We start from the raw sequence: 23,850 nt of genomic DNA, 5'->3' as shown, positions 1-23,850 counted from the left end.
ATGCACGTCAACCGCTCACTTATTTCTTCTTAGACTCCTCAGCATCAGCCTTCAGCTTAGCTCTCTTCTCCCGAATACCAGCATATCGCTGCTCACTCCTCAACTCCCTCAACTTCTTGTACGCGCCCTCATCACCCTCTGGCAAATCACTGCTCTTCACCTCGGAGATACCATGTGCCTGACCCAGACCACTGTCCACGGCGAAAGCACCAGCAATCTTGGAGATGGTCTTTGAGGAACCGTCGCTGACGCCCTTGGTCTGCTCTTCGGAGGCGTCCAGTTTCTTGTGCTGACCGGATTCGCGGGGGAAGAGGATGAGGCGGGCTTGGTAGGCTTTGAGGCGGGCGACGTTGGCTTTGAGGGATTCTTCGGAGTGGTTGGTGCGGCGGGGGTCGACGGAGATGCCGATTGTTGAAGCGAGTTTGCGGGGAATCTTGGCTTCCTGGTGAGGGTTGTGTTAGTATTGTTTTTTCTTTGAGAGAGAAATTGTTTAGGTCGAGCTGCGCGTGAAAGACTGCTATAAACCTCTGTCTTGTGCTGGAGAACAGATAGTAGAACTGTCTGACTCTTTTCGCTGTACAATCGTCGCAGCTCTGTTCAATCCTCACTCCGACAGGAAAAATCTGCATACCTTCAATTCCAACAGTGTGAAACCTCGTCCGGCTCTCGCTTTTCGGTTGTACTTGATTGTGGGGCACTGAACAACAGGTCTCAGTCGATCGACGGGTCGAGGAGCGACCTTTGCGGCCTTCTCAAGTCTGGCGACTCGTCTTCGGTGTTTTCGGCCTGGCTGGTCAAAGTGCACTCGGACTCTTCGCTGCCAGTCCTTGTGGAAGTGGTTGTTGGGAACGGCGTTATTGTGCTTGATGGCCTGAGAGTTGTGGGTTAGTCTTTGATTTGTTTTCTATTTCGTGAGAAGTGATCACGTACCATTTTGTCGGCGATACGAACACAATAAGCTGGACAGAATAACGAGTTGGCGGATTGCTACTCGGTCGCAAATGTCGAAGTTCGTCAAGTCTTTGGCCGGCTCGCAGTTTCAGGTCTTGGCGTGCGAAATGGTAGGCTAAAATCTTGGCGAGGCTCGAAGTGGTAGGGTTGGGTAAGGGAGAGCTCTACGGTCGATCACAAGATACTGGAATGCTTTACACTTATCGAAGGTGTACGAAGTCACACAGCAACCTAGCTCATGGGCAAAGGGTTATTCTCAGAAAGTACTACAGGCTCCACATTGTAGATATCGAACATTGTTTGGTCGTAGAATGTGGCATCGCTATTCTCGACGACGATAAACGAAAGACTGAAGTAGCAATGAGTGCTGGCGAAATTATCGACCATCTCCAGCGCCATACATATAAAACATCAACGAAGACCATATCATAACATCATTAGCTGGCGCCCAACCATTCAAAAATTGCTGTGTACATAGCTCGTGAACCCTTCCACCTGGCCGGTTATCATCTCGCTGCGATACCTAGACCAACATTCTCCTCTGTCCGTACCTTCTTCTGTGGCTTCTGATGCGATTCGCCGAATCCGTACTGCCTCTTCAACTTCGCTGCTGAAGGTTCGGTCGACGGCTTTTTGACAGGACCGAATATTTGTGACTGTAGAAGATTGCTAGATCGCTCAGCTTCTTGCGATTGACGTAAAGACTCGTAGGTTGAAGGATTCTTCCGCAGCATATCTGCTGCTAATGAACTAGCTTGAGAGGCCACAAGCGCAGGATCTTGGCTAGCGTCATTGTCGGAAATGGAGATGGTGCTATCTCGATCACGATGATGATGTTCGCGTTCAGCCGACTCCATGACGAGCTGCGAGCCAGGCGCAGACAGGACGAGTTGTGAACCCAAGAAGCCATCCGAAGTAAGAGGACGACTCGCGTGTTGGGCCGTATTGATCGAGGACAAAGAGTGGGCGCCTCGTGTATGGCCAGGCTTGAAACGGACGGCGTGAACCTTGGTAGGTGTTGACGAAACACTGGCTGTCTCTTGACTCAGAAGCTGATCAGCCGCAATGAGTGCAGCAAAGGGAGCATGAGCTGGTGTATCATCTTGGTACCTGGCATACTTGCGGCGAGGAGTTGTGTATGTCTCTCTCGCAGTCTGCACAGCCGGAGATCGTTCTCGAATGCGAGTGAAGTTTTCTCTGTTCTCCCGGATGCGCTTCACCAAGAGAACATTGTGCTCTGTCAAGGACTGTATTCGTTCTGCCTGCAACTCTTTCTCCCGCTGTAATTGGCCGCATAACTCCTCAAGTGCTTCGTAGTGACTCTCAAGCTCTTTCATACTCTGGTTAATGGTGTCCAACTCTGCAGGGCGTTGCGCCGGTGCACTTGCCGGAGCAGGCTTTTGTTCTGGCTTCTTCTGCTTAACCCTGAGGAAATCGACCTGAGTTCGTGACAGCTGCCTCTCCACTTCAGCTCGCTCGGCAGCTTGGCTCGTCTCTAACAAGAGTAGATGATGCTGAAGTCGGGCGTTGGAAGCATTGATACGAGCATCGGTCAAGTCGTTCACAAGGTTCTGAGCCATACTGCGCAACTCTTCTAAGCCAGCGCGCTCGATGCGGTCAGTCGAAGGCAGATCCCTGGTCGCATTCCTGCGAGTAGTGGTAGGGGTAGCCATCACACTGTTTGGCGCATCGTTACTCAGCTGCGCCTGTGCCTTGAGCATGCTTGGTGGAGGTGTCATACTTGTGCGCTGGACTCCGGCTGGTTGTACTGAAGTCTTGTCTGCCTCTTCTGGTCCAGAGTGTGGAGGCGTCGCAGGACCAGTAATGGTATCGCTCTTCTCGGGATGTTGCGACATGGCTAGCAGAGTTGGAGAGAATCGCAATTGGTACAGACGACTGGATCGGTGTACAACGTCGATCTCGATTCAGGTGGGGTACCTCGCTGCCGTCACTTGTGCGTTGCGCGATGTGTGCACTCGAACCAACACTCGGGAGATGCGATATGGTATGAATTGTCGGATGATAGTTCTGGCGACTAAGCTCCGTCTCATAGCATGGTTATCGTGGTGGCAGGAAAGCATGAAGTGGTGGTCGACTACACTGAGTGGATGACCTCGAGGAAATGAAAGGCTGGTCACCTGTTCAGCTATCTGGTCGAGCACCCAGGCCGATAGAACAGCTGCAGTCAGGCCAAGCAAGAGGCAATTTGATATTGCTGTGCTGTGAGTATATCCACAATGCTAGTCCCAACTAATGTTTTGTGGTCTGCCGTCGCGCTTCTGGTCGTTGCTCGGGTGATTTTAATGGGCTTTAGCTGATTTGGGCACAAACATCTAATACCTGGCTATCTCCTTTCCTTGTTCTGAAAATTGATCGACCAAGCAAATGAAACTTCAAGACGTTTCATGACTACTGAACTTTGTGTAACGTGGTCCTCTCGCTTGTGAGTCATCCGAGCTTGCACATTCGGAAGAAGAGCCAAGGAGCAAGCATGGACCAAGCACAAGCATCTCAGAAAAGTAATATAGCTCGACCCATCTCACGACTACCTATGGCACGTGCTTCGTCAATACCTACATCCGGCCAGCACGATGAGTCTGCCAAAAGATCACGCTTACCACATATCACCACCTCAAATTCGAAAAAGCAGGTTGTGAGACCACTTGGCGAGAGCAACCACGTCCCTAGGCAACCGTCGTTCGGATGGACAAGTAGACTTGCTAATCTTATTTCTACAACGACTACAGCCTCGCCACAGAACGATGTGAACAGTCTAGACATTACTCCACCAAATGTCAAATCTGACTTCGCCATTATCGACGAGGGCAACGAGAATGCAGAAAGTGCACCGGACAGCAAAGACGACAACCGGCAACCCAAGAAACGCCAGCCAAGACCATCACTATCGGAGAGGACTGTCGAAACGCTGTCACAAATCTCACCCGCTCCGTCTCCAACTCGAAGAAGATCAAGTACTGTCAAAAGCAGTGGCTCAATGGGTCCTCCGTCTCGACCCGCCTCGGCTATGAGAAATAATCGTCCCACGACTCCCTCAACTCCATCATCAGGTCATCCTGCAAGTCCAAGCAAGAGACCGTTCCGACCTCCTGGTAAGCCCACCACTCCGTCTAAAGATGCAATGACGGCGCCTGGCCCTGAGAACATCTACACTCCACCACGTGCATTCGTGAGAGACGCTAGCTCCAAGATTGGCAGGCCAAGAGAGAGTCGTCGATCCGTCTCTACTGCCATCGTGATGAGTAAGGAAGACAAGCCTCGACTACGGCCAACGAGACAAGCGACCAAAGTCAAGTCACTATATGACCTACGCGGCACAGCGTCACGAGGTGTGACGAGCAAGCCGGCCACAGGTAAGCTCGTTGACCTGCCCACGACACCTGATACCATGGAGCGAAAGCCGTCATATGGCGACATATCCACACATACCGGCTTGATGAAAGCCCGAAGTCCAGGCGAGAACGTGATCGCCTCGAAAGCCGCAATGAGCAGATCTGCAACGAAGCCAGCGGCACTGGCCAAGAAACCGACGAAGCGTCCGACAGTACCTCAAGAACCTTGGAAGGAAGAAACAGCCCTGCCCATCACGGCGAAATCTTCCGCAACACTCAGGGATACTATTGCAAAGGCTAAGGCCGCTCGAAGGGAAGAGATGAGAAGATCACAGCAAGGGACTGAAGACGTGCAGGCGGAATCTTCGATCCACGATGTGCCGGCTATCCCCATCATCGATATGGGTAGACAGTCTCTGCGTAAGAAGATACAGAATGCGATCGCAACTGGTACACTTAACTTGTCTGCAATGTCGCTCAAGAGTATACCTGAGGACGTACTGACAATGTATGACTTGCAAGAAGATAGCCCCATCGCTTGGTCTGAGACTGTGGATCTAAAGAAGCTGATGGTCGCCGACAACGAGATCGAGAACCTGTCTGAAATTGTGTTTCCTGATTGGTCAGAAGAAGAGATGTTGGAAGACTCAGAGAAGAGCAATCAATTTGGAGGTCTGGAAATACTTGACCTACATGGTAACAGCTTGCGCTCCTTACCGATTGGCATTCGACGTTTGCAGCAGCTCAGAACTCTCAATTTAAGCAGCAACAACATTGACATCACGGTTTTCAGCATCATCGGTGAGCTTGCAAATTTGCAGGAATTGCGACTGGCTAAAAACGGTCTGCATGGCGATATGCCGTCCTTGTCGTTCAGTCTGCCTAGCTTGCAGGTATTAGATCTCAGCGACAATCAGCTAGATCAGTTGCCCTCCAGCATATCAGAGCTGCGAAATTTGCAGAGGCTATTCCTAGGTGGCAACAGACTCAGCTCCATACAACTCGAGTCTCTTCCATCAGAAAGTTTAATCGAGCTTGATCTGTCCAGAAATATGCTTACAAGCTCATTTACCGGTCAGGGCATACACAAGTTCGAGAAGATGCAGTCGTTGGACATTTCTTTCAACAACATAGAGTATCTCTGCTCTAACTTTTTCGAGTTGCCATTATTGCAAACTGTGGGACTACACAATAACCGCATTGATACCCTACCAGACATGTCGGGATGTGCAAATTTGACGACAATAACCGCGTCAAACAATGCCTTGACTTCAATCCCAGAGGGCTTGTATAGCTTGACGAAACTCAGGAACATTGATCTCAGTAGCAACAATATTCGCACTATCGGATCAGAAATAGCTGCAATGGAAAATCTCTCGAATTTCAATATTGCGGGCAACCCACTACGTGAGAAAAAGTATCTCACCATGGATGTCCAAGATATCCGAACAAGCTTCGCTCGAAAGTCGGAAGCGGTAGACGTTGCTCAAATGGACGTAAACAAGGCGGTAGCACCTTCTAACTGCAATCCATCAGCTTTAGACTCAGCCACGTCAACATCAACTCTGCGAAAGCCCAAGGCAGGCACTCTCGACGCTTCTTCGTGTGGTCTATCGTGTCTCCTACCTGAAGACGTTGACCTGGCATCACCCATTCATACTATCCGCCTAGCTAACAACGACTTTACAACTCTTCCCGTCGAGCTGCTTATGCACCCGTCGGTGCGCTGGAGTTTAAAGTCGCTTGATATGAGTCATAATCCTCTACTTCACTCAACCGACTACATCAGTACCGAAGTTCACCTGCCCCTGCTACATAGCCTCTATATCGTCAGTACCGGCCTAACCACGCTCGATACTTTAACTTCTCACCTCAAAGCTCCCGAGCTTCGCGAGCTGAACATTTCTTGTCACAGGCTCAGCGGCCACATACCGTGGGTTCGCGCTTGGTATCCTAGCATCACTACTTTGCTAGCAAGCGACAACTGGTTCGAGTCCATCGATGTTGAAGCCGTGCGCGGTTTGGAGGTGCTTGACATCCGCAACAACGGGATCGAAAGTCTGCCGCCCAAGATAGGGCTGTTAGGCAACGTTGGTGGTAAGCGCGAAGCAGGACGATTACGAGTTTTCGAGTGTCTAGGAAACAAATTTAGAGTGCCGAGACTGGCTGTGATTGAGAAGGGGACCGAGGCGGTACTAAAGGATCTGAGGAGGATGGTGCCGAGTCAGGATGTGCCGGATGAGTGGGCAGAGCACGTGTAATGAGGTAGAACACGAGGGTTTGTTAGCATTTCACTTCTTGTATCACCAGTTTTAGATGAAGGAGGATGTTTCAGTGCTACTGAATACGGAGAAGGATGCAGAAAGAGCGTGAACCAGGCTGAGCTCAAAACGTAAAGAATATGAATGCAGAAGATATAGACTGTGACGTTTTTATTCAGTTACCACATCTTTCGTCCATTGCCATCGCTTGGGTTCCAGGCAGAGCCTACCCTAATTGATTGTGGCACTGGTACGGAAGCATCTGTTCGAAGTCGACAACTGTAGCATCAGTAGTGCCAGATTCCAGAATACAACAATAGTGAAGGACACTACCTACAATTACTACAAATCAGCCATCCTCTTTCTTGAATGCAGGAAAGTCCTGTCGTCGTGCTATTAACATGGGCGAAGCCGGCTCTTTTTGGACACTCTTTCCACCTCGTGTCAACGCGTTCTCTTGGCACAACGCGGACGCGTCTTTCGAATCAATATGTCTCCGCTGAGCGTTTGACACTCGTGGACTGACTCCGACAAATCTTACACATGTACAACTGCACTGGTTTTCCAATGTTACCAGAGCTTCTGGCCTGATCTTGGTCTGTAACAAGCAATCCTACAACGCTTACCACAACGCCTCCCTTGCAACCAGCAGAACCAACCTCGAATTCTATCCTCATGACCCCAGCCGACTCCGCTGCCGAGCTACTTATGCAATTCAACCTCCCTCGGTTTGTTATGTGCGTGCCGCTCTCTTCCGAGAATCCTCAAATTGGGCCCTTATCTCAATTCATCGGACCTCACAGCACGGATCCAGAAGAGCCAGAGATGAGATCAGTTCAGTTTGAGGTGGAATACACAATACAAACTTAAGCCCTAAGCCAATTTGCGGTTCGAAGCCTCGCGGTCCCCATCGGGCATTGTTACGTACTCACCGACTAAACTTCTCCTGTATCCTGCTTGCCTATTATGGCGTTTTGCTTTGCTTGACTGCAAGGTGGGATGTTAGAACGGTTGAGAAAGGTTTGGTTGAGTCAAAAGTGGGCGGTAACGTCCAGAGCTGATGCTTCTTGAAGCCGAGGCAGAGAAAGACGAGGATTTATGCGTCAAATGGTAAGATCCCGTGTGGGACGCGCGTCGGATCTTCTAAGCTGGACATATATGTAATCAGTATGAGATGTTTCGTCGGCGTTGAGCGTGGTTGAGGAGTACAGGAGAGAGAAGACAGCAGGACTATCATATGACCGTGTGAAGGACACTGTGTTTCAGGACTGCAGCACAAGCTTACATACATACTGTTCGAGGTTGCGAGGTTGCGACATTTCTAGTAGAATCCACTGGCCGGGTCAAGTATCATGTTACTTGTTGTCAGGTTCGAACGATTTGATGCCCTCAATATCTGCCAGTTCATCCTTCTCGCTTGCTGTTGTCCAGCCGACTCGGCCTTTCACGGTTTTTTGTACCTGTTGACAGCTGTGGCCACTTCTCTCCAACCTTGCCTTCGTACCACACGAGCTCAGTCTCGTAGCTCACCCAGCAAACGCGCTTCGCAGCAACCGCTAAAGCAAGCGTACCCTCTCTGCAGGGATCTCGATCAACCGTGTCAGTCATCGCCTTCATGCTACATGAAGCGAACGATGAGCGCCGATGAGTGGTCAAGGCATCAATCTTGAACATGATGATTCCTGTCTTGCGACAGGAAGAGGACGATTTGCTCGATGTCATTTGTGCGTCCTGCCCTGAAATATGGCAAATGCTCTTCAATACTTGGCTTATTAGCTGGGCTTATGGAAGAAGAAACAAAGACGGTCGCCGAAGTTATTGCATTACACACGAGTAAGGCGGGTCATGGGATTCTATTCCGAGGGCTGTTCGGTTGTGATTGAGATCGCTTGAGGTGTTGCGTGCGATTGTGAGTGACTGGTCGGGGGTCGATGGCCCTAGGTTCTGGGGCATGAGGGGGCTTTATGTCAGCTACATGTGGGATCTTACTGTTCTTCAATCGGAGACTTATTGGGCTATTTTGAGTACGAGAACGCTGCAGAGGTGATTCAAACTGTATCTGCTGTGCTCTCCACAGACAGCATGTCGCTGTGAGCACTACTACTCGAGCTGTGCTTGCCGATGGGTTGATCTAATGCATCAAAGTCTGAAATAAGGCTGCTCATGTTGGTGAGGACTTTGAGGTCTGAGGGATTTGCATGAAGAGCGTGACGAGGAGGCCAACAAGCATCACGGATGGGACCTCTCACGAGGCTCAAAGCTTAGGCTTGTCTGTCTGTGGTGCTTGCTTCTTGTCAGACTCCAAATACTGCTCCTTCTGGCTTCGTGTCCTCTATCTGATACGAGCAGTTTGTGGAACTGAGATGGAGATCAACCTTGGCAGGTACGGTGATGACAGTGTGTATGTGGTTAATGCGACGGAGCAAATACGAGATGCGGAATTGATTACTTCATGCTTAGTGTGCTGACGGCTCATGTGAGTCTTACAAGGTCCTCTGGCTGGAGAGCCTCTCTTTTCAGATAAGTTGACCATTTCAAGTTATGGCTGAGAAAGACTAACGATGCTACAGATGCCAGTGCTTGCAATACAGCACGCTCAGTGCAGCTGCAGGGTGCCAAATTGAGCCTAGCGCATCTTTCCCGAACTTCCGACAACTTCAAGTTCAACAGCGTGCATTCGGCAGGCACCTCCACACTCCGCCATTCTGCGTGAATACTAATGTGTCATCGATATGCCTATGGCCGATGAGAGATGAATGTCAAGGACAACCATCTGCAGTAATGCATGACAGTGCTCCTCTTCTAATCCCGCTACGACTGCACAAATAGCTGTGTCAGCACTGGCGACGGCAGATTGCGAGCAAACTGCCTGTGGTCAATATGACTTCTCCCACCCCATCCAGCGATGATGTACAGCCACGACGGAGCCGTGCTCGTCGCTCCTGCCCTCAGTCCGCTGGTGTCCACGAAACACCGTCCCCTTCCTCCAATCTTCCTACAAGCCCTCCATACCGCAGTGGTTCGAAGCGTGAGCACGCAGTCCAGCTCGCTCAAGAGTTAGCATCTTCAGGCCCATGGGCAGAGGCGTTGATGTCTCGATCCTATGGCACTCAAGACTCGCTAACAATTGCATCTTCCCTATGGGGTACAGCCCATCTTGCTGGAAGCAACCAAGCAAATGAGCGCAACAACACATACATGACGTGTCACGAACTTGACCCTCCTCCTGCATACTGCAGATTGCCGGAAACCCACGAACTTCCAGCTTCACAGCCATCGATTCTGTCAATTGATAATGACGAAGCAGCAGAAAGAGTACCAGCTGATAGCGAGCAGGCACAACACCATGAAGAGCAAGCCTCCGATCCTGAGCAGCCACTACTTGAGCATGCGCGGCCTTGGCAGAGAAAAAGTAGGGGCTGGACCCCATGGATACACCAAGGTAAGGATCGCGCTCGAAGATGGGTACGCCTATTGTGCCTCGTTTTCTTGTTCAGTTTCGTTGCCATGTTGCTCGCTTGTCTGCTATACGGGTACTCCAGACATGTAAGTCATTGCTGCTTCGGCCAGGCAATGCTGACATAGTCTCAGCAGAACAATTGGTCGAAACTCCCTGCACGGCCGTCCATGTCTGCCGTACCAATAGGCCCATCGTATGAGCGGCATGAAACCACCGACTCAATCACTGGGAAATATGAATTGCATGATCGCCTGGAACTGTCCACCACCACTGGCACGATCGACATTGAAATCGATCTTCAACAAGGCAGAGAACCTGCCTTCCTGTCACTGACATCGTTGACAGGTGCTATAAGTCTCAGGGTCGCTCCGAGTTTTGTACATCGCCAGGCGATACCTTCTAGAGCTATCTATACCGAATTGCGTACTCTTACGGGAACAGTGACAGCAGAAATATTGCTTGGTGACGGAGCCTGCGCGTCGGTTTCCACTGTCACTGGCTTGCAGGACATTACTATCCTCGCCTACGACATGGGACCGAACGACCCGATCTCGAATCTCACGACCGATTCCCGAACTGGAGAACAAAAGGTCAGGCTTACGTCCCTAGGCTCAAGTTACGAGACTATCACGAATATACGTGCACATCATCGAGTAGCGGGAACGGCAGCGATGAACATTGTTTATCCTTCCAATTGGTACGGTGAAGTATATGCATTGACTTCACCATTAGGCAATATAGAGATGCAGGGCGGCGAACTCAGGTACTTGCAAAACAACAACGGCGAGAAACTTGCCTACCGAGGTCGGGAAAGAAGTGGACAGATGGTAGAGATTATCAGTATCGGAACTGGAAGTGTAAAGTTTATATGCTAGTCATTCCAAGCATGCCATCTATCAAGTGTTGACCATAGCGTTATGATTTGACTCATGAAGGGAGAGGACCGTGCGTATCATTTTCACCACGCTGGAATGGGCTCGACCTGAAGAATCTGAGCATAATCTGCCCAGCCTTTCAGTATGTCAACACTGTACAGCGCAACATGGTTCAACGGCTTGTCCGATTACGACCGAAACACTCTCGACTCGTATACAGCAGGTAACAATGAGGCTCTGTCTAGCTTCGCTACAAGGAGACATCAAAACTGCATGCTGTCAGCATTGGTGACAAGACGATGCAATGTCCTGAAACTCCTCAACATGCGCAGTTTGCTTCCATTTCGTCGCCGAGGTTTACCGCAGAAGATAGTGCTGGAACCAGGAGGAGGACAACGAAAAGAGAGTCGATCGCGAATGATCTGCCAAGCAACAGAACCGCTGCCCGTCAGTCGCTGTCCTCGCCTTCGAAGACGCGTATCAAATCGTTACAAGCATACACTGCGACCACACCGAAGTACAAGAGAAACACTGGGTATTCGCCGAATTTTCTTGTCCCTGTGCAGGGTAATTCAGACGACGTCTTCCAGTCACCTGTCGCTCGCTCTCGAAAACATAGCTCAGCTGCTGTTGTACATTTCCAGAATGCGGCTCGTCGTCTGGCTCTGTCAGACATCACCAATAACAATACATCTGCAGGCAAGCAATCGACGGCGCAGCCGCGAGCGACTTCCACATCTTCAGTGGTACAAGAGGATGTCGCAAAGAACCCTTTACAGCAATGTTCGCCAGCAACGCCATTACACGCACAACAGGAGAAACACGAAGAGCTCTCAAGTGCCTGGGCAAAGGACGTCCGTAGTGCATTGGGTGAAGTTAGAGCGGACGAGACACCTGTACTTCAGGGCAAGCCATACTACCCGCACGCTCAGCATCGGCTAGGCCCAATATCAGGAGTCCATGAAATCTCACACACGTCGCCAGTCCGTAGGGCCTCGGAAACAATTCCACCTGCCGACGTCCAAGCTATCTCAAATGATTTACCACACGCACAAAGTGGTGGAACCGAGCATAGCTCCTCTTTTGCGACACTAGCCCCCAATGCAATCTCTAGCACTCAAGACCACGATGTATCGAATGCATCGATACCACCATCAACATCGACTTCTGCACAAGTGCCAGTAGAACCTGCGCAACAAAGGAACGATCGAGTGAGCGAAGAAGCGATACGTGCTTCCTTCGATTCCGCTGTGACAGAAGAGCTCGGAGACAAACGTTTGCAATTGAAACATTGGGAGATCTGGGCTATACGACTTGCTTTCACAACCTTCGTGTTTACCGTCAACATTGCCTTTGGCCTGGCATATCTAGGTTCACACAAGCACCCTTACCTGCTTGCAATTCTTGTCTTTATGAAGAGTAAAGACATACTATCAACGTTGGCCGACATTGTCTACATAGGATACGAATACTTCCGTGGCCTGATATGGCCTCCAAAGGAATCAAAAGCACATTGGATTTTGAGCTTGGTTTGTGCTTATGCCGAGACGGAAGAACAGATCATGAAAACAGTCACCAGCCTTGCCGCTAGCGATACGAAACCACACAAGCAGGTCATCTGCATTATCATGGACGGCAAACCGAGAGACATTGTTTCCAAGATGTCTAAGATCAAGATGACAACACAACGGCCATATACAACATGGCGAGGAAAAAGGGGTGAGATTCGCGTTCTAGCTGGCTACATCAACGGCACTGGTGTAGTTTTAGTTGAAAAGGTGAAAAACGCTGGCAAAAAGGACAGTTTAATCCTAGGCCATGACTTGTTCAATCACCCACGCGACGACATGCCTCAAGCTACCAGACTTCTGCGGCAAGAAATCTGGGAGCGAGTCTTGCCAACAATCATATCTGACACCGACTTCAAGACCTTCGGGTATATCTTCTGTACAGATGCTGATTCTACAATACACGAAAATGCACTCAATCGTCTAGCGAACGCTCTGAGTCGGCAAAGTCACGTCATCGCTGCTTGTGGTGTGTTGTTTGCAGAATTTGGCAGTAACTGGACCGAGTTTCACCCATGGCATCTTTTCCAGCAGTTCCAATACACATTTGGACAGTATGTTCGGAGGCAGGCTGAGAGTACTTGGGGCAGAGTAACGTGGGTCCTTCCTACAATATTCGTAGTGATTTGAAACTGATTCTGTGCAGATGTCTTCCTGGATGCATCACCATGATTGTGGTTCGACCTGAGATGGGCGCCGCCATCAGCCAATACGCTCGACCTGTTACCGAACATAACCTATTTCGCCATCAAGTACAGTATCTGGGAACCGATCGAAGATTGACATGGTGCATGATGTCACAAAACAAACATTTGCGGACAATTTTTGTGCCGGATGCCTTGAGTGAGACTGTCGTTCCTAACAGACTGTCACATTACCTGAGTCAGAGGCGCCGTTGGGCGTCTAATGCCTACTTTAACGACTACTTCTATGCTCTAGGACCTCAACAGAGACTAATTACACGACTTTTTGCCGTGGTCGACATCGTAAGATTAACACTAGTTTTCTATCGTGTCTTCAACACCGGCTACTTCCTATACGGCCTTGTCCAGAACTTTTATGTCATCAAAATCATACCAACCTTGATAGTCACGAAGACTCCTGCGACATGGTATATATTGTTGACAATGGTCAAGGAGCCCTTGCTCCGCAAACGAATGCACAAGGTACTTCTGGGCATGTGTATCAATCAGGTGATTTCACCAATCCTCTCAGTCATTGTCTTTGTAAATGTGCTATTGCACTTAGGGAGTCAATCTTGGGGCCAAACAGGAGTCAGTACGCAGGGAGTCGCGCCTCCAGACGTTGCAATAGCAGCTCATGGACAGAAACCTGCTGAAGCTTGGACACCGAAGAGTCTGGCCAAATCCATTCGGACTGCTGTGCGTGGAGCTACTCCGAAGCCGAAAAAAAAGATCGTGTCTCACAGGCCAGTCCCTTCGTCAGCGGCTGGTCGTGTTTATGGCCGGGAAAAGAACACTCAGACGCCATTAAGGAGCAGCGTGGAGGATCACGGTGCAGTAGACTACTCAAACGCTCCAAAGGGAGGTGATAAAACTCAGGCACGCGATACAGATTCAGAAACGCCTGCAAATAACAGTATCCCTTCAGAAGCGAACCCATCGTCTACAACAGCAACGCCTTTCTCGAGATTGAGGACGATACCTCGTCGTCGGAAGGGTACGATTTCCAAGCTTGATCCGGTGACCGAGACACCGACGAAGACGACTTCTCAGCAGCAGCAGCAGCAGCCGTGCTTCGACTTTGGCTTCAAAAAGCCATGAATAGAGAAAAGGGCCACAGCGGAACAAGATACAATTCAATTATGATACTACTTCTATTTATGACAGTGCATTTGCTCTTTGATGAAACCAAGCAACAATTAGCAGGGAATGAAGCAGGGCAACAGGGAACGCCATATTTCGCCAGATGAGCTGAACTAATGGCAGCGAATGTACATGATTGATGATATGATCACGCATAGTCCTTGAACAACGGTTTCCGCAATTTGTCGAACCACGTCGAGTCTATTAATTTGAGCTTATTACACAGGACCACACCGTCGAATTCCGACTCGATGTATTCCTGTGTCCAGTGCCGCTCGTCGAGTTTCTCCATCCACTGGACCTGGTCGGAGGAGATTGTGGGATCGTAGAAGGCGAGGCGGGAGGTGCCGAGGCTGCTCATTGTCTGTGCGAAGGACAGGGCTGGGGAGCAGGCGAGATTTGTCTGGCCGTTCTTGAAGCCGAGGCCGACGACGAGGATGCGTGGGCCAACAACGGTCTCGGAGACGGTGTCGGTTTTGGATAGACGGCCTTGACATGCGGTGTGGAAGCGCCGGGCTTGTCTGGTGGGTCTCTCTTGCATAAGTCGTGTGGCGGTTTCGAGGACTTTCAGGCGTTTGTTGTTCTCGAAGAGGTACCATGGGTTTATGGGAATGCAATGACCTCCGACACCGAGACCTGGGTAGAAGGGTTGGAAGCCGAAGGGCTTGGTTGCGGCCGCGCCGATCATTTCGTGAGGATCTATGCCATGGGAGATGCATGCGTCGCTGATTTCGTTGACATAGGCAATGTTGACCATGCGATAGCAGTTCTCGTACAGCTTAGTCATCTCTGCGACTTCGGGTTTCGAGACTGGCACTAGCGTCTCATACACCATGGCATACATCGAAAAGATGTGCTTCATCGCTTTGGGTGTTAGCGCGGAGACGACCTTGGGGATTTGCTCGGCGGTTGGTGTGATTCGACCGGGGTCTATGCGTTCAGGCGACATACCACAATGGAATGTGGATTTGTGTTTGGTGAGCAGCTTTCTGGTGGTGCCAACGGGAACACTACTCTCAATGATGATGCAGCTGCCTGGCTGTGCATGGGTGATGATGAGATTAATGGCATCTTTGACGCAGTGAAGGTCGGCACTCTTGTTGCCGTGGCCATCGTCCTGAAGCGGTGTAGGTACAGCTATCAGGAAATGTGTGCCCTTGGCAATCTCGGCTGGATTGGTTGTCAATTTGATACGGCTACTGTTGCGATATTTTTGGCGCAGAGTGTCAATGCGTGCCTGGGAGATATCGTAACCAATGGCGTCAACCACATTGCCGAATTGAGAGAGCAACGATTCTCCCACGTACCCGACGCCTAGAACGCAGACACAGGCATCCTTTGAGGTGGTTGAGGTGGTCGTTACTGGGGTTGGACCAGCCTTGGTGATTGACCGAAGGACTCCACGGAATTTCATGGTGGCTAGATTATGCGGACGTGCACTGAAGACTCTAATGTTTAATCTTCTGGCTGGGGATTGCGTGTGAGTGAAGGAAACTGGAATCCCGCAGATGCAGGGCCCTTTTGACAATTTTTGAGCTATGCAAACAGTGCTCACAGTGAAGGGTTAACAGAAATAGATCTCCTGCGTTCAGAAATGGAAACTTTACTCTCGATACGTTCGCGAGAACAAGTGTTCTCGAACCTGATAGGACTGAGCTTGGACATTGGGTGAAGCTTGATGTAGCGCATTCTGAGGGTGGAGCGTGGTCAGATCTTAAATTGAGGCCGTCCAAGTGCGAAGTGACAAAATTGGACCAAAAGGTGATATTTGCATGGCAGGTATGGTCCATGCGTCCCTCATTTCAGCAGCTGCGCAACGGTATGTACAACCGGCATTCTTCACCGATACACCTATGCTACCAGATTAGATCGTTTGATCACCAGCCACGCACTCAACGCATACATAATTGCACGACGATGCCCGCTTTCGATCATCCGCTTCCAGAGCAGCACACTCAGCACAACCTGACACACCTGACAACACTCCGCAAACGACAACATGGCTGCCTCCAGACTCACTCTGATCGCCTTCGCGGCATTGTCAGCCAAGCTGGCTTTGGCCCAGACTCCAACCAATCTGGCCCAGCCATACAACGACTTTGCGTATGAGGGCTGCTATATCGATGGCAATACTGAGTTCCGAGCCTTGCCGAACCTTGGCCAAATCCCTGGTGGCGCCCAAAACAACACTATCGAGAACTGCATCGATTCTTGTGGTGTACTATATGAGTATGCTGGCATGGAGTTTGGTACTGAGGTATGGTTCACAACATTCCGTCGCGAACAAATCTGACATAACACAGTGCTGGTGTGGTAATGCGATCAATCCTGCATCTACCGTAGCACCAGGAGGGAATGCCGAATGCATTACTGAGTGCACAGGAGACGAAACTGAGATTTGTGGTTCCGAAAACAGACTCAGCATGTACCATCGCACCATCCCAGCTCTCTGTGGGGCAAATCCTGTGCCTTCTGGCACCCTCGCTGGCAGTAACGATGACATGGAGATCTACTGTGGTTTCACAGTCGACAATGAGGCTAATACCAATCTGCAAGTTATCACCAGCATCTCCTTCGAACAATGTGTTCAGGCCTGTGCTACCAACGACGAATGCGTAGGCTTGTCGTACTTCCCACCTGGAACCACTTGCTACACACATAGTGGTGTGAGCAGAGCTCCCGCCCCGAATGCTGAGTACAATGGTGCCCGCAAGCAGATTGCTGCTCCTCCAGGAGATGAGGGTACTACCACCACTACCACCACTACTGAGGCGACGACAACGACTAGCACGACTGAGGAGACAACGACCACTACCACGACTGAGGAGACGACAACTACCACGACGACTGAGGAGACAACGACTACGACTGAAGCAACGACAACGACCACTACCACTAGCACGCTTGACCTTGCCGCAATCAGTCGAGCCTCGGTTTCCGAATCACGAGCATCAGCCAACGCAGCCATCAGCCTGAGCAGAGCCAGCGTGGCTGCTTCCAAGACCTCAAGCAGAATTTTGGCATCCCAGATTGGCGCAGAGTTCACTGCCTCACGGGAATCCTTCCGAGCGTCTGTCAGTGCTTCTAAGGCATCAGCCTCATTAGCTGCAGCGGAAAGCCGACTCTCTGTAACATCGTCGAGAGCACTAGCCAGTCAAGTCCGCCTCGAATCTCAGCTTGCGGTCTCAGCCTCGAAGGAGTCTGCCTCCGCCGCTGTCGCAGCAAGCAAAGCCTCTGTTTCCTTGTCACGAGCAGCAGCCAACTCAGCCATCTCGGCATCTCGTCAATCGGTGCTTGCTTCCAAAGCAGCTTCTGCTGCTTCCGTCAACGCCTCGAAGTCAACCAGCATCCAGCTTGCAGAGATCAGCAGGGCTTCCGTCAGCTCCTCACGTACCGCTGCTGCTGTCTCGGTAACATCCAGTCGATTGGCAGCAGCCGCCTCCCGCGCATCTGAAAATGCTCGTATTTCGTCTGAGCGAGCTGCTTCTTATGCCTCCATCACCTCTTCACGTAATGCTGCCCTCGCTGCGAAGTTAACCACTACCACTACCGTCACCAGTACCCTCACCACTTCTACTACCACAAGTGCTGCGTTGAGATTTATGAGATACGCCCGTGCTGCTTAGAGGCTCGACATCCATAATATTTTCAGTCTGTTGCTCCCTTTGAGCATAGTCTGCTTACCAACGATAAGTACTACCCCTTACTGACCACGTACTAACTTATCCCTCTCCTCCACCCTTTTCCCCCCAATAGCAGGCAGATTGAACGAAGAAACGTCACTCATTTGATCAACCAACGAACATGCTAGCCGTGAGACACGCGAGAACGAAAACGAAAATACATTCAACGATTCACGAAAACACGATACAGAGACCTGACGACAGCGAACGCACTAATACGAAACTCAATCGATGAAATAGAGCCGAATACGGATAGATCAACATGGAAAGGTTGGGAAATGATAGAGGAGGAACGACAAAGAGAAGATTAATGATTGATGGTATTGCGACATGGGTAATTCACGACGAAATCGGAGGATAGGTCTAGACAACGGTTATATAGAATCTGAATGGTTTTAGAAACATTACTCTTATTGTCGAAATTTCCTCGCTCCTTGAAAGTAGTGGGGAGGAATCTTACAGCTGTGGCCTTTCTACGCTAACATTCGTGATGCTTTTGCTCAGAACGGAAAATCAAATCTGATGGATCTGAGATTACATTCCGAGCTCGATCTTGACCAGAACCGTGCATAGATGTTGGTAGTAACTGAGACAAGCCCCGCGATAGAATACCTTACAGATCATGATAGTGATCTTCTAGTTGGTGACCTATCATCCAAGCCTTGGCAAGGGTAAAGAAGGCAAGAGCTTTGTAATGAGGAGCAATTAAAATGGCTCAGTAGGATGATTAGAGAAATCTCCGAGATGAGACTTCACACTTCTACACTCTCATGCTTGTCTCTACTAGGCACAGGCTGTAACCAACCACTGGTGGACAAGCTCAGCTATCTGATCACTGTTCTTCTCCAAAAACATAAAATGTCCATTCCCTGTTATGCCTTTCTCCGACAGGACCAAGTGCTCAACATTCACGCCTGCCTGTGCCATGTACGCGACAGTGGCGTGGTCGTAGTATGAATGGTAGCCAGATTCGCCCGTCAAAATCGCGACTGGAATTTTCGTGAGGTTGATGAGTTTGCGAGGGGGATCGCTGTCTTGTAGCAGGACATCGGAGATTGTGGGGTTTGTAGAAGGTATTGTTTCTATACCGAGATGGTCTGGTGAGGGGAGTGGTGGGTCGTAGGCGATTGGTGCTGTGGTTATTCCGTAGGGTCGGACGTGCTTGTTTGTATCTGTTTGAGTTACGGCTGATGCGATGCGATTGACGAAGGGTGCTCCTGGTGAGATCAGATTTGGTTGCAAGAATAGGAACCGTGAATTTACCGAGTGGTTCTAGAGCGACGATGGCCTTTACTAGATGTGGTACAGCATCAGCTATCAGCCAGCCAGGACTGGCACCAGAACTGTGAGTTACTAGAATTGAAGGACCAATCTTCTCGAGCAGACGTGCTCCAGCCTTTTGAGCCAGTGTTTCTGCGATCATGTAATCAGCTCGACTCTGTACCTGGCTAGCTAGGAACTGGTCAAAGACTGAATCGCCGAGTTTCCCACTACCGGGCCACTGAGAGTGTAGCCTGGAGAACGGCCATAGATCGCCATTACTAGCTGTCGCGGTCCAGAACTTTTCAGCATATTCGTTGTCAATGGTGACGAATCGGCCAGTATTTGGGAGTGCTTGAGAGCGACCACGCTCCGGTGGGTCAACCAAATATACTGTGTAGCCTTGTTGCAAGAAGTAAGAAGCCCAACCAGGTTCGCCATCAGGTTTGGTGACCCAACATGCACCTGTCGAGCCTGTGCCTGGCCAGAAGACGATAGGACGGGCCTGGGATGCAACGGCTGGCCGGAGTTCTTCAACGTATATTTGTCCTATACAGACTTTCGCTGTGTCTGTCGAAGCCTGCGGCTGTCAGTATAGAGCTGGTCTCAAAGTCAGTATGAGAGTACTCGTGGGCCACCATGTTGGAGCTCTCCACCGATATAGAAACATTTTCTTGTATGCAGAACATCTATGCTCGCCATTTCTTTCTCGTACTTCAGTGCGGGACGCACACGAGCTGATAAGACACTTTCAGCACATGTACGAGTGGTTGGATAGAATCGTTACATTCCAGAGGGTCGGTGCACAGATTGAACATAAAAAGGCACGTTACAACACAGAAATGCGGATCATTCTCCGCTACACGTCAATGGGCGTCGACTCTTAAGCGGAGAGGTGCTCCAACGAGGACTGAGATATAGTGTGTAGTTGCTAGAGAGGTCGGAGGAAGTTTGTCTGACCAGAGGCAATAGCCCAAGTAATTGCCTTGCGGCCTGAGACGCGATACATGCTTTTGAGCAGGGGTCGATGTGGATCTTCTGGTGGGAGTCCAGTCATCAAACGAACAGTGAGTGGAAGCAGATATGCTGCTACCATGCCAGTCACTCATCGCAAGCCCGGGACCAAGAAGTCTCAAGCGAAGACAGTACCTGCAGTGAAGGGCGCACCCAGTACAAAAAGCTGGACTAGCAATATGGACTGGTTACGAAGGCAGCCAGTATGGATTATTCTCGCAGTGGCATCGGGGACATGCGCAGCCATCAATGGTGTTTTTGCGAAACTGTAGGCAATTTGGACTGCTGAACAAAGTCGCATGCTAATACGTACTGAAGAACTACTACCGCATTGACGTCGACGTTTGCATCCAGCATCGCTTCCCTGTTCGGACTCGCCGAAGATAATACCTATGTCAACCTTGCTCTACGAGGCACCTTTTTTGGACTGAATATTGTGTTTAATATTGCCATGTGGGCTTTGTTCACTGCGGCACTGACACGATCGAGTTCGACAACTCGTGTCAGTATTGTCAATGTGTCGAGTAATTTCTTCATTACTGCAATATTAGGTGCTATAATTTTCAGTGAGAAACTGCCACTGCTGTGGTGGGTCGGTGCTGCTTTACTAGCAGCAGGTAACGTGGTCATTGGTAGGAGAGAAGAGGGCGAGAAGCCTGGCGGGACAATCGGTCTGGATCAGACGCAAGAAGGAGCGGAAGAGGCGGAGAATCTGCTTGTGGACGATGGCGCAGACGATCTTCTTGAGTTAAGAGACAGTATAGACAGCAGTAGATCTAGATGATCGTGGAGAGGACGTAATTGCTGCTGACGATCTCATATACGTTCAGATCGAAGTAAACTTGCCAACCCAAACGAACGCCGGTGCAGGCAAAGGTCGTATGAAGGCTCTAATCCATGCCACAACTGACCCTGGTCCTAACGTCGGACGACTGAATTCGAAATTGGGTATCTTCTTCAAGACTGCATGAAATCCTTAACCACCTTGTCGTACTGGTAGACCATCACACTATCTTTTGTAGACATTAGCTGCGCCTCAACTCTCAATCACATCGATGCCCTCCATCTCTGCATGACGCAGTATATAGGACCTGACTGTGGCATCAGGTGCACAGTCAATAGCCAAACGATCGTCTCCGTCTTTTTTGCTGGAATCGGCGCCGTGTTTTAGCAATTCCACCGCAACAACGCCGTGACCCTCGCTGATTGCATGGTGCAGTGCTGTCAAGCCGTCAACATCTGTCGCATCCACTGGACTTTTTCCTCTCTCAAGTAACAGCTTGACAAGCGGTACATTCCCTACAGCAGCAGCGCGATGTAAAGGTAGTTGGCCTCTCTTGTCTTTGACTCGTGCCGTCGCGCCAGCATCCAACAATCTCTTCACAGTATCTATGTTCTGTTTGCTTGTCGCGAAATGTAGGGCGGTGCCACCTGTATTGCTTGCAATCTTCACCTCCGCATCCCGTGCAAGAAGTAGGTTTATCGTAGGCAAGCCAGCGTCGTCACGTAGACTTGAGGCGATCATGAGAGGAGTCCAGCCAGAACTGTCTTGGACATCAGGGTCGAAGCCACGTTTCGGAGTAGCATCAAGTATAGCGGTTATGGTTGGTAAAGAGGCTGTTGTGCAGGCCCAATGTAGAGGTAGACGTCCATCTTCATCGGCTTTGAGGGTTAGCTTAGGACTCGTTGATAGGAGAGATTCGAGTACTTGAGTTTGTGTCAGGCGAGCGGCTGTGTGCAAAGGGTAAGCATCTGATTCCGAAGGTCTATCCATTACGCAGGCTTTGAGGCTTCGGTTGCAAACTGGCTGCGTCACGAGTCAGTCCTTGGAAGGAGAACGGTCAGCAACAAGGACACAACAATCCTGGCAATATTGATTTCTTCTATTGTCGCGTCCTCTGGTTCGAGAATGTATGCACCAGCGTTTTAGAAGGAACGATTCCATTTGGTGCAGGCACCAAACACGACGTCACATGGTGGGTGGTTCCTCCTCCCTCCCTCATTCGCACGTGGCAGGTGGGGACGGACAATCTTCTTCTCAGATCAACCATCCTCGACATGGTCTCTGCCTTGAGAGTATATGTGTTGAGACCGCTGAGACTCGCATCGCGTCTGCTGTACGTGAAGCAACGCCCGAGACGACGATGTTGCGTGAGCTCTTTACAGACCGGAGCAACGTAGCGGTGTCCGCGGTTTACGCTTTACTCGAAGCTGCACTCCTTCGGCCGTATCTCAGCGTCGCCAATGATCTGTCACGGAATGGTTGCAGCCTCGGTGTTCGAGCTTCACTCATTACGCTGAAATGAAACGCTCCGTGTGTTCATTCTTCGCAAGGTGCCTTTTATACATATAGTAGCTGTCCTCCCCATTATCTGGAAAAATCGACATATTGTACTGCTTCTGCTACAAAGCAATATTGTTGGCTATACCATCATCAAACAGGAGTACATCTTGCTGAGCGAACCGCTTCATCCATCCTTGCTTGTGATTCCTCTATATTCAAGGTTAGCCCTGATATATAGCTACGATCATGGCCTTCAAATCCATTTTACCTCCTACACCTACGTTAACAAGACCACTGTCACAAATATACGACTCGAAGACACAGATCCAACTCAACAACCTCATCACCCGAAACTTCGCTAGTTCCACGATCCTTCTAACAGGAGCTCTGCTTCAGGGTTTACTGGTCCTGGCTGTGCCTCGAGTATGGACATTGCTCCCGACTGTCCTTGTCCTCATAGCACGCTTTGCAGATACCTTGGCGATCACGTTCAAGTTTCGTCCCAATCCCTATCTCGAAGACGTCGTTTTCCAGCGATCGGCACCTGTCATCCCTGACGAGGACGGCAATATGTCCAATACTCCAGCCGATCAGAAAGTCGCAGTCTTGCTGCTCTGTGTCAAGCTCAATCATCCCTTGGGTTTCTTCTCACCATACGCCAAAGAGGTTGGCGATTTTGCAATGAAGATGGGTCGTGATCTGGATGCTCAGGCACCGAACAATGGCTTCTTAGGCCAATCCCAATGGCATTCGGTTGACAAAAGAGGCGCATCAGAGCTCATGCTGCTGAGCTATTGGAGAAGTATTGATGACGTGCATAAGTATTCACAATCATCGCTGCATCTTGAGACGTGGAAATGGTGGGACCAGACGGCCTACAAGGACAGTGACGGACTGAAGCATATTGGTATTTCGCACGAGGTGTTCGAAGCACCTCGAAGCCGTTGGGAATCTGTCTCTATAAACTTTCAGCCTACACGGTTGGGCGCAACAACATATTTGAGAAAGGGCGACAAGTTGATTGGAGGAACAGTGGATGATGCATGGATTAGTCCAATAGTCGAGGCCAAGGGCAAGATGCGTACGAGCAAAGGCAGACTGAACTGGGCAGATAGCAGCAACGACAAAAGCGGTGCAGGCGAAGATAGGCATTGACGTTAGCTGCTCACACTGGCTCGCGAATAGTTTGTACAATATTGCAATGAGTTTACATGGAAGTTGTGGCTCGGAACTAATTCCACCGTTTTCCACCTCGATCGCAGCCACAATCTGGGGAAACTCCACTGGCTGGCGATCTCACATTTTTGGTTCATCGATG

The 23,850-nt window shown here is 50.1% G+C and overlaps 10 protein-coding genes across 10 annotated transcripts; 6 read left to right on the top strand and 4 right to left on the bottom strand.

Moving 5' to 3' along the window:
* Window positions 1–19: 19 nt before the first annotated feature.
* Window positions 20–933, bottom strand: rpl13 (60S ribosomal protein L13; the record flags this gene model as incomplete). The annotated part of the gene is made up of 3 exons (XM_064897886.1): window positions 20–442; window positions 632–871; window positions 931–933. The coding sequence occupies 3 exons, from the start codon at window positions 931–933 to the stop codon at window positions 20–22; spliced, it is 666 nt and encodes a 221-aa protein (XP_064756836.1).
* A 524-nt stretch (window positions 934–1,457) lies between these two features.
* LTR64_003529 (uncharacterized protein) lies at window positions 1,458–2,807 on the bottom strand (the record flags this gene model as incomplete). Its single annotated transcript, XM_064897885.1, has 1 exon — window positions 1,458–2,807. The coding sequence occupies one exon, from the start codon at window positions 2,805–2,807 to the stop codon at window positions 1,458–1,460; it is 1,350 nt and encodes a 449-aa protein (XP_064756835.1).
* Window positions 2,808–3,442: 635 nt separating this feature from the next.
* Window positions 3,443–6,562, top strand: LTR64_003528 (uncharacterized protein; the record flags this gene model as incomplete). Its single annotated transcript, XM_064897884.1, has 1 exon — window positions 3,443–6,562. One exon carries the CDS (start codon window positions 3,443–3,445, stop codon window positions 6,560–6,562), a length of 3,120 nt encoding a protein of 1,039 aa, XP_064756834.1.
* A 2,880-nt stretch (window positions 6,563–9,442) lies between these two features.
* LTR64_003527 (uncharacterized protein) lies at window positions 9,443–10,897 on the top strand (the record flags this gene model as incomplete). The annotated part of the gene is made up of 2 exons (XM_064897883.1): window positions 9,443–10,108; window positions 10,154–10,897. The coding sequence occupies 2 exons, from the start codon at window positions 9,443–9,445 to the stop codon at window positions 10,895–10,897; spliced, it is 1,410 nt and encodes a 469-aa protein (XP_064756833.1).
* Window positions 10,898–11,196: 299 nt separating this feature from the next.
* Window positions 11,197–14,249, top strand: LTR64_003526 (uncharacterized protein; the record flags this gene model as incomplete). The annotated part of the gene is made up of 2 exons (XM_064897882.1): window positions 11,197–13,061; window positions 13,112–14,249. 2 exons carry the CDS (start codon window positions 11,197–11,199, stop codon window positions 14,247–14,249), a joined length of 3,003 nt encoding a protein of 1,000 aa, XP_064756832.1.
* A 190-nt stretch (window positions 14,250–14,439) lies between these two features.
* LTR64_003525 (uncharacterized protein) lies at window positions 14,440–15,705 on the bottom strand (the record flags this gene model as incomplete). The annotated part of the gene is made up of 1 exon (XM_064897881.1): window positions 14,440–15,705. One exon carries the CDS (start codon window positions 15,703–15,705, stop codon window positions 14,440–14,442), a length of 1,266 nt encoding a protein of 421 aa, XP_064756831.1.
* Window positions 15,706–16,290: 585 nt separating this feature from the next.
* LTR64_003524 (uncharacterized protein) lies at window positions 16,291–17,917 on the top strand (the record flags this gene model as incomplete). The annotated part of the gene is made up of 2 exons (XM_064897880.1): window positions 16,291–16,548; window positions 16,595–17,917. The coding sequence occupies 2 exons, from the start codon at window positions 16,291–16,293 to the stop codon at window positions 17,915–17,917; spliced, it is 1,581 nt and encodes a 526-aa protein (XP_064756830.1).
* Window positions 17,918–20,328: 2,411 nt separating this feature from the next.
* LTR64_003523 (uncharacterized protein) lies at window positions 20,329–21,032 on the top strand (the record flags this gene model as incomplete). Its single annotated transcript, XM_064897879.1, has 2 exons — window positions 20,329–20,516; window positions 20,567–21,032. 2 exons carry the CDS (start codon window positions 20,329–20,331, stop codon window positions 21,030–21,032), a joined length of 654 nt encoding a protein of 217 aa, XP_064756829.1.
* Window positions 21,033–21,284: 252 nt separating this feature from the next.
* NAS6 (putative ankyrin-repeat protein) lies at window positions 21,285–22,022 on the bottom strand (the record flags this gene model as incomplete). The annotated part of the gene is made up of 1 exon (XM_064897878.1): window positions 21,285–22,022. One exon carries the CDS (start codon window positions 22,020–22,022, stop codon window positions 21,285–21,287), a length of 738 nt encoding a protein of 245 aa, XP_064756828.1.
* Window positions 22,023–22,778: 756 nt separating this feature from the next.
* LTR64_003521 (uncharacterized protein) lies at window positions 22,779–23,687 on the top strand (the record flags this gene model as incomplete). Its single annotated transcript, XM_064897877.1, has 1 exon — window positions 22,779–23,687. The coding sequence occupies one exon, from the start codon at window positions 22,779–22,781 to the stop codon at window positions 23,685–23,687; it is 909 nt and encodes a 302-aa protein (XP_064756827.1).
* Between the last annotated feature and the right edge of the window lie 163 nt (window positions 23,688–23,850).

The sequence above is a fragment of the Lithohypha guttulata genome (assembly GCF_036872675.1).
Source record: "Lithohypha guttulata strain CCFEE 5908 chromosome Unknown scaffold_2, whole genome shotgun sequence".
NCBI lineage: Eukaryota > Fungi > Ascomycota > Eurotiomycetes > Chaetothyriales > Trichomeriaceae > Lithohypha > Lithohypha guttulata.
Note: the sequence above shows the minus strand (reverse complement) of the source record. Positions and strands in the feature narration are given on the sequence as shown.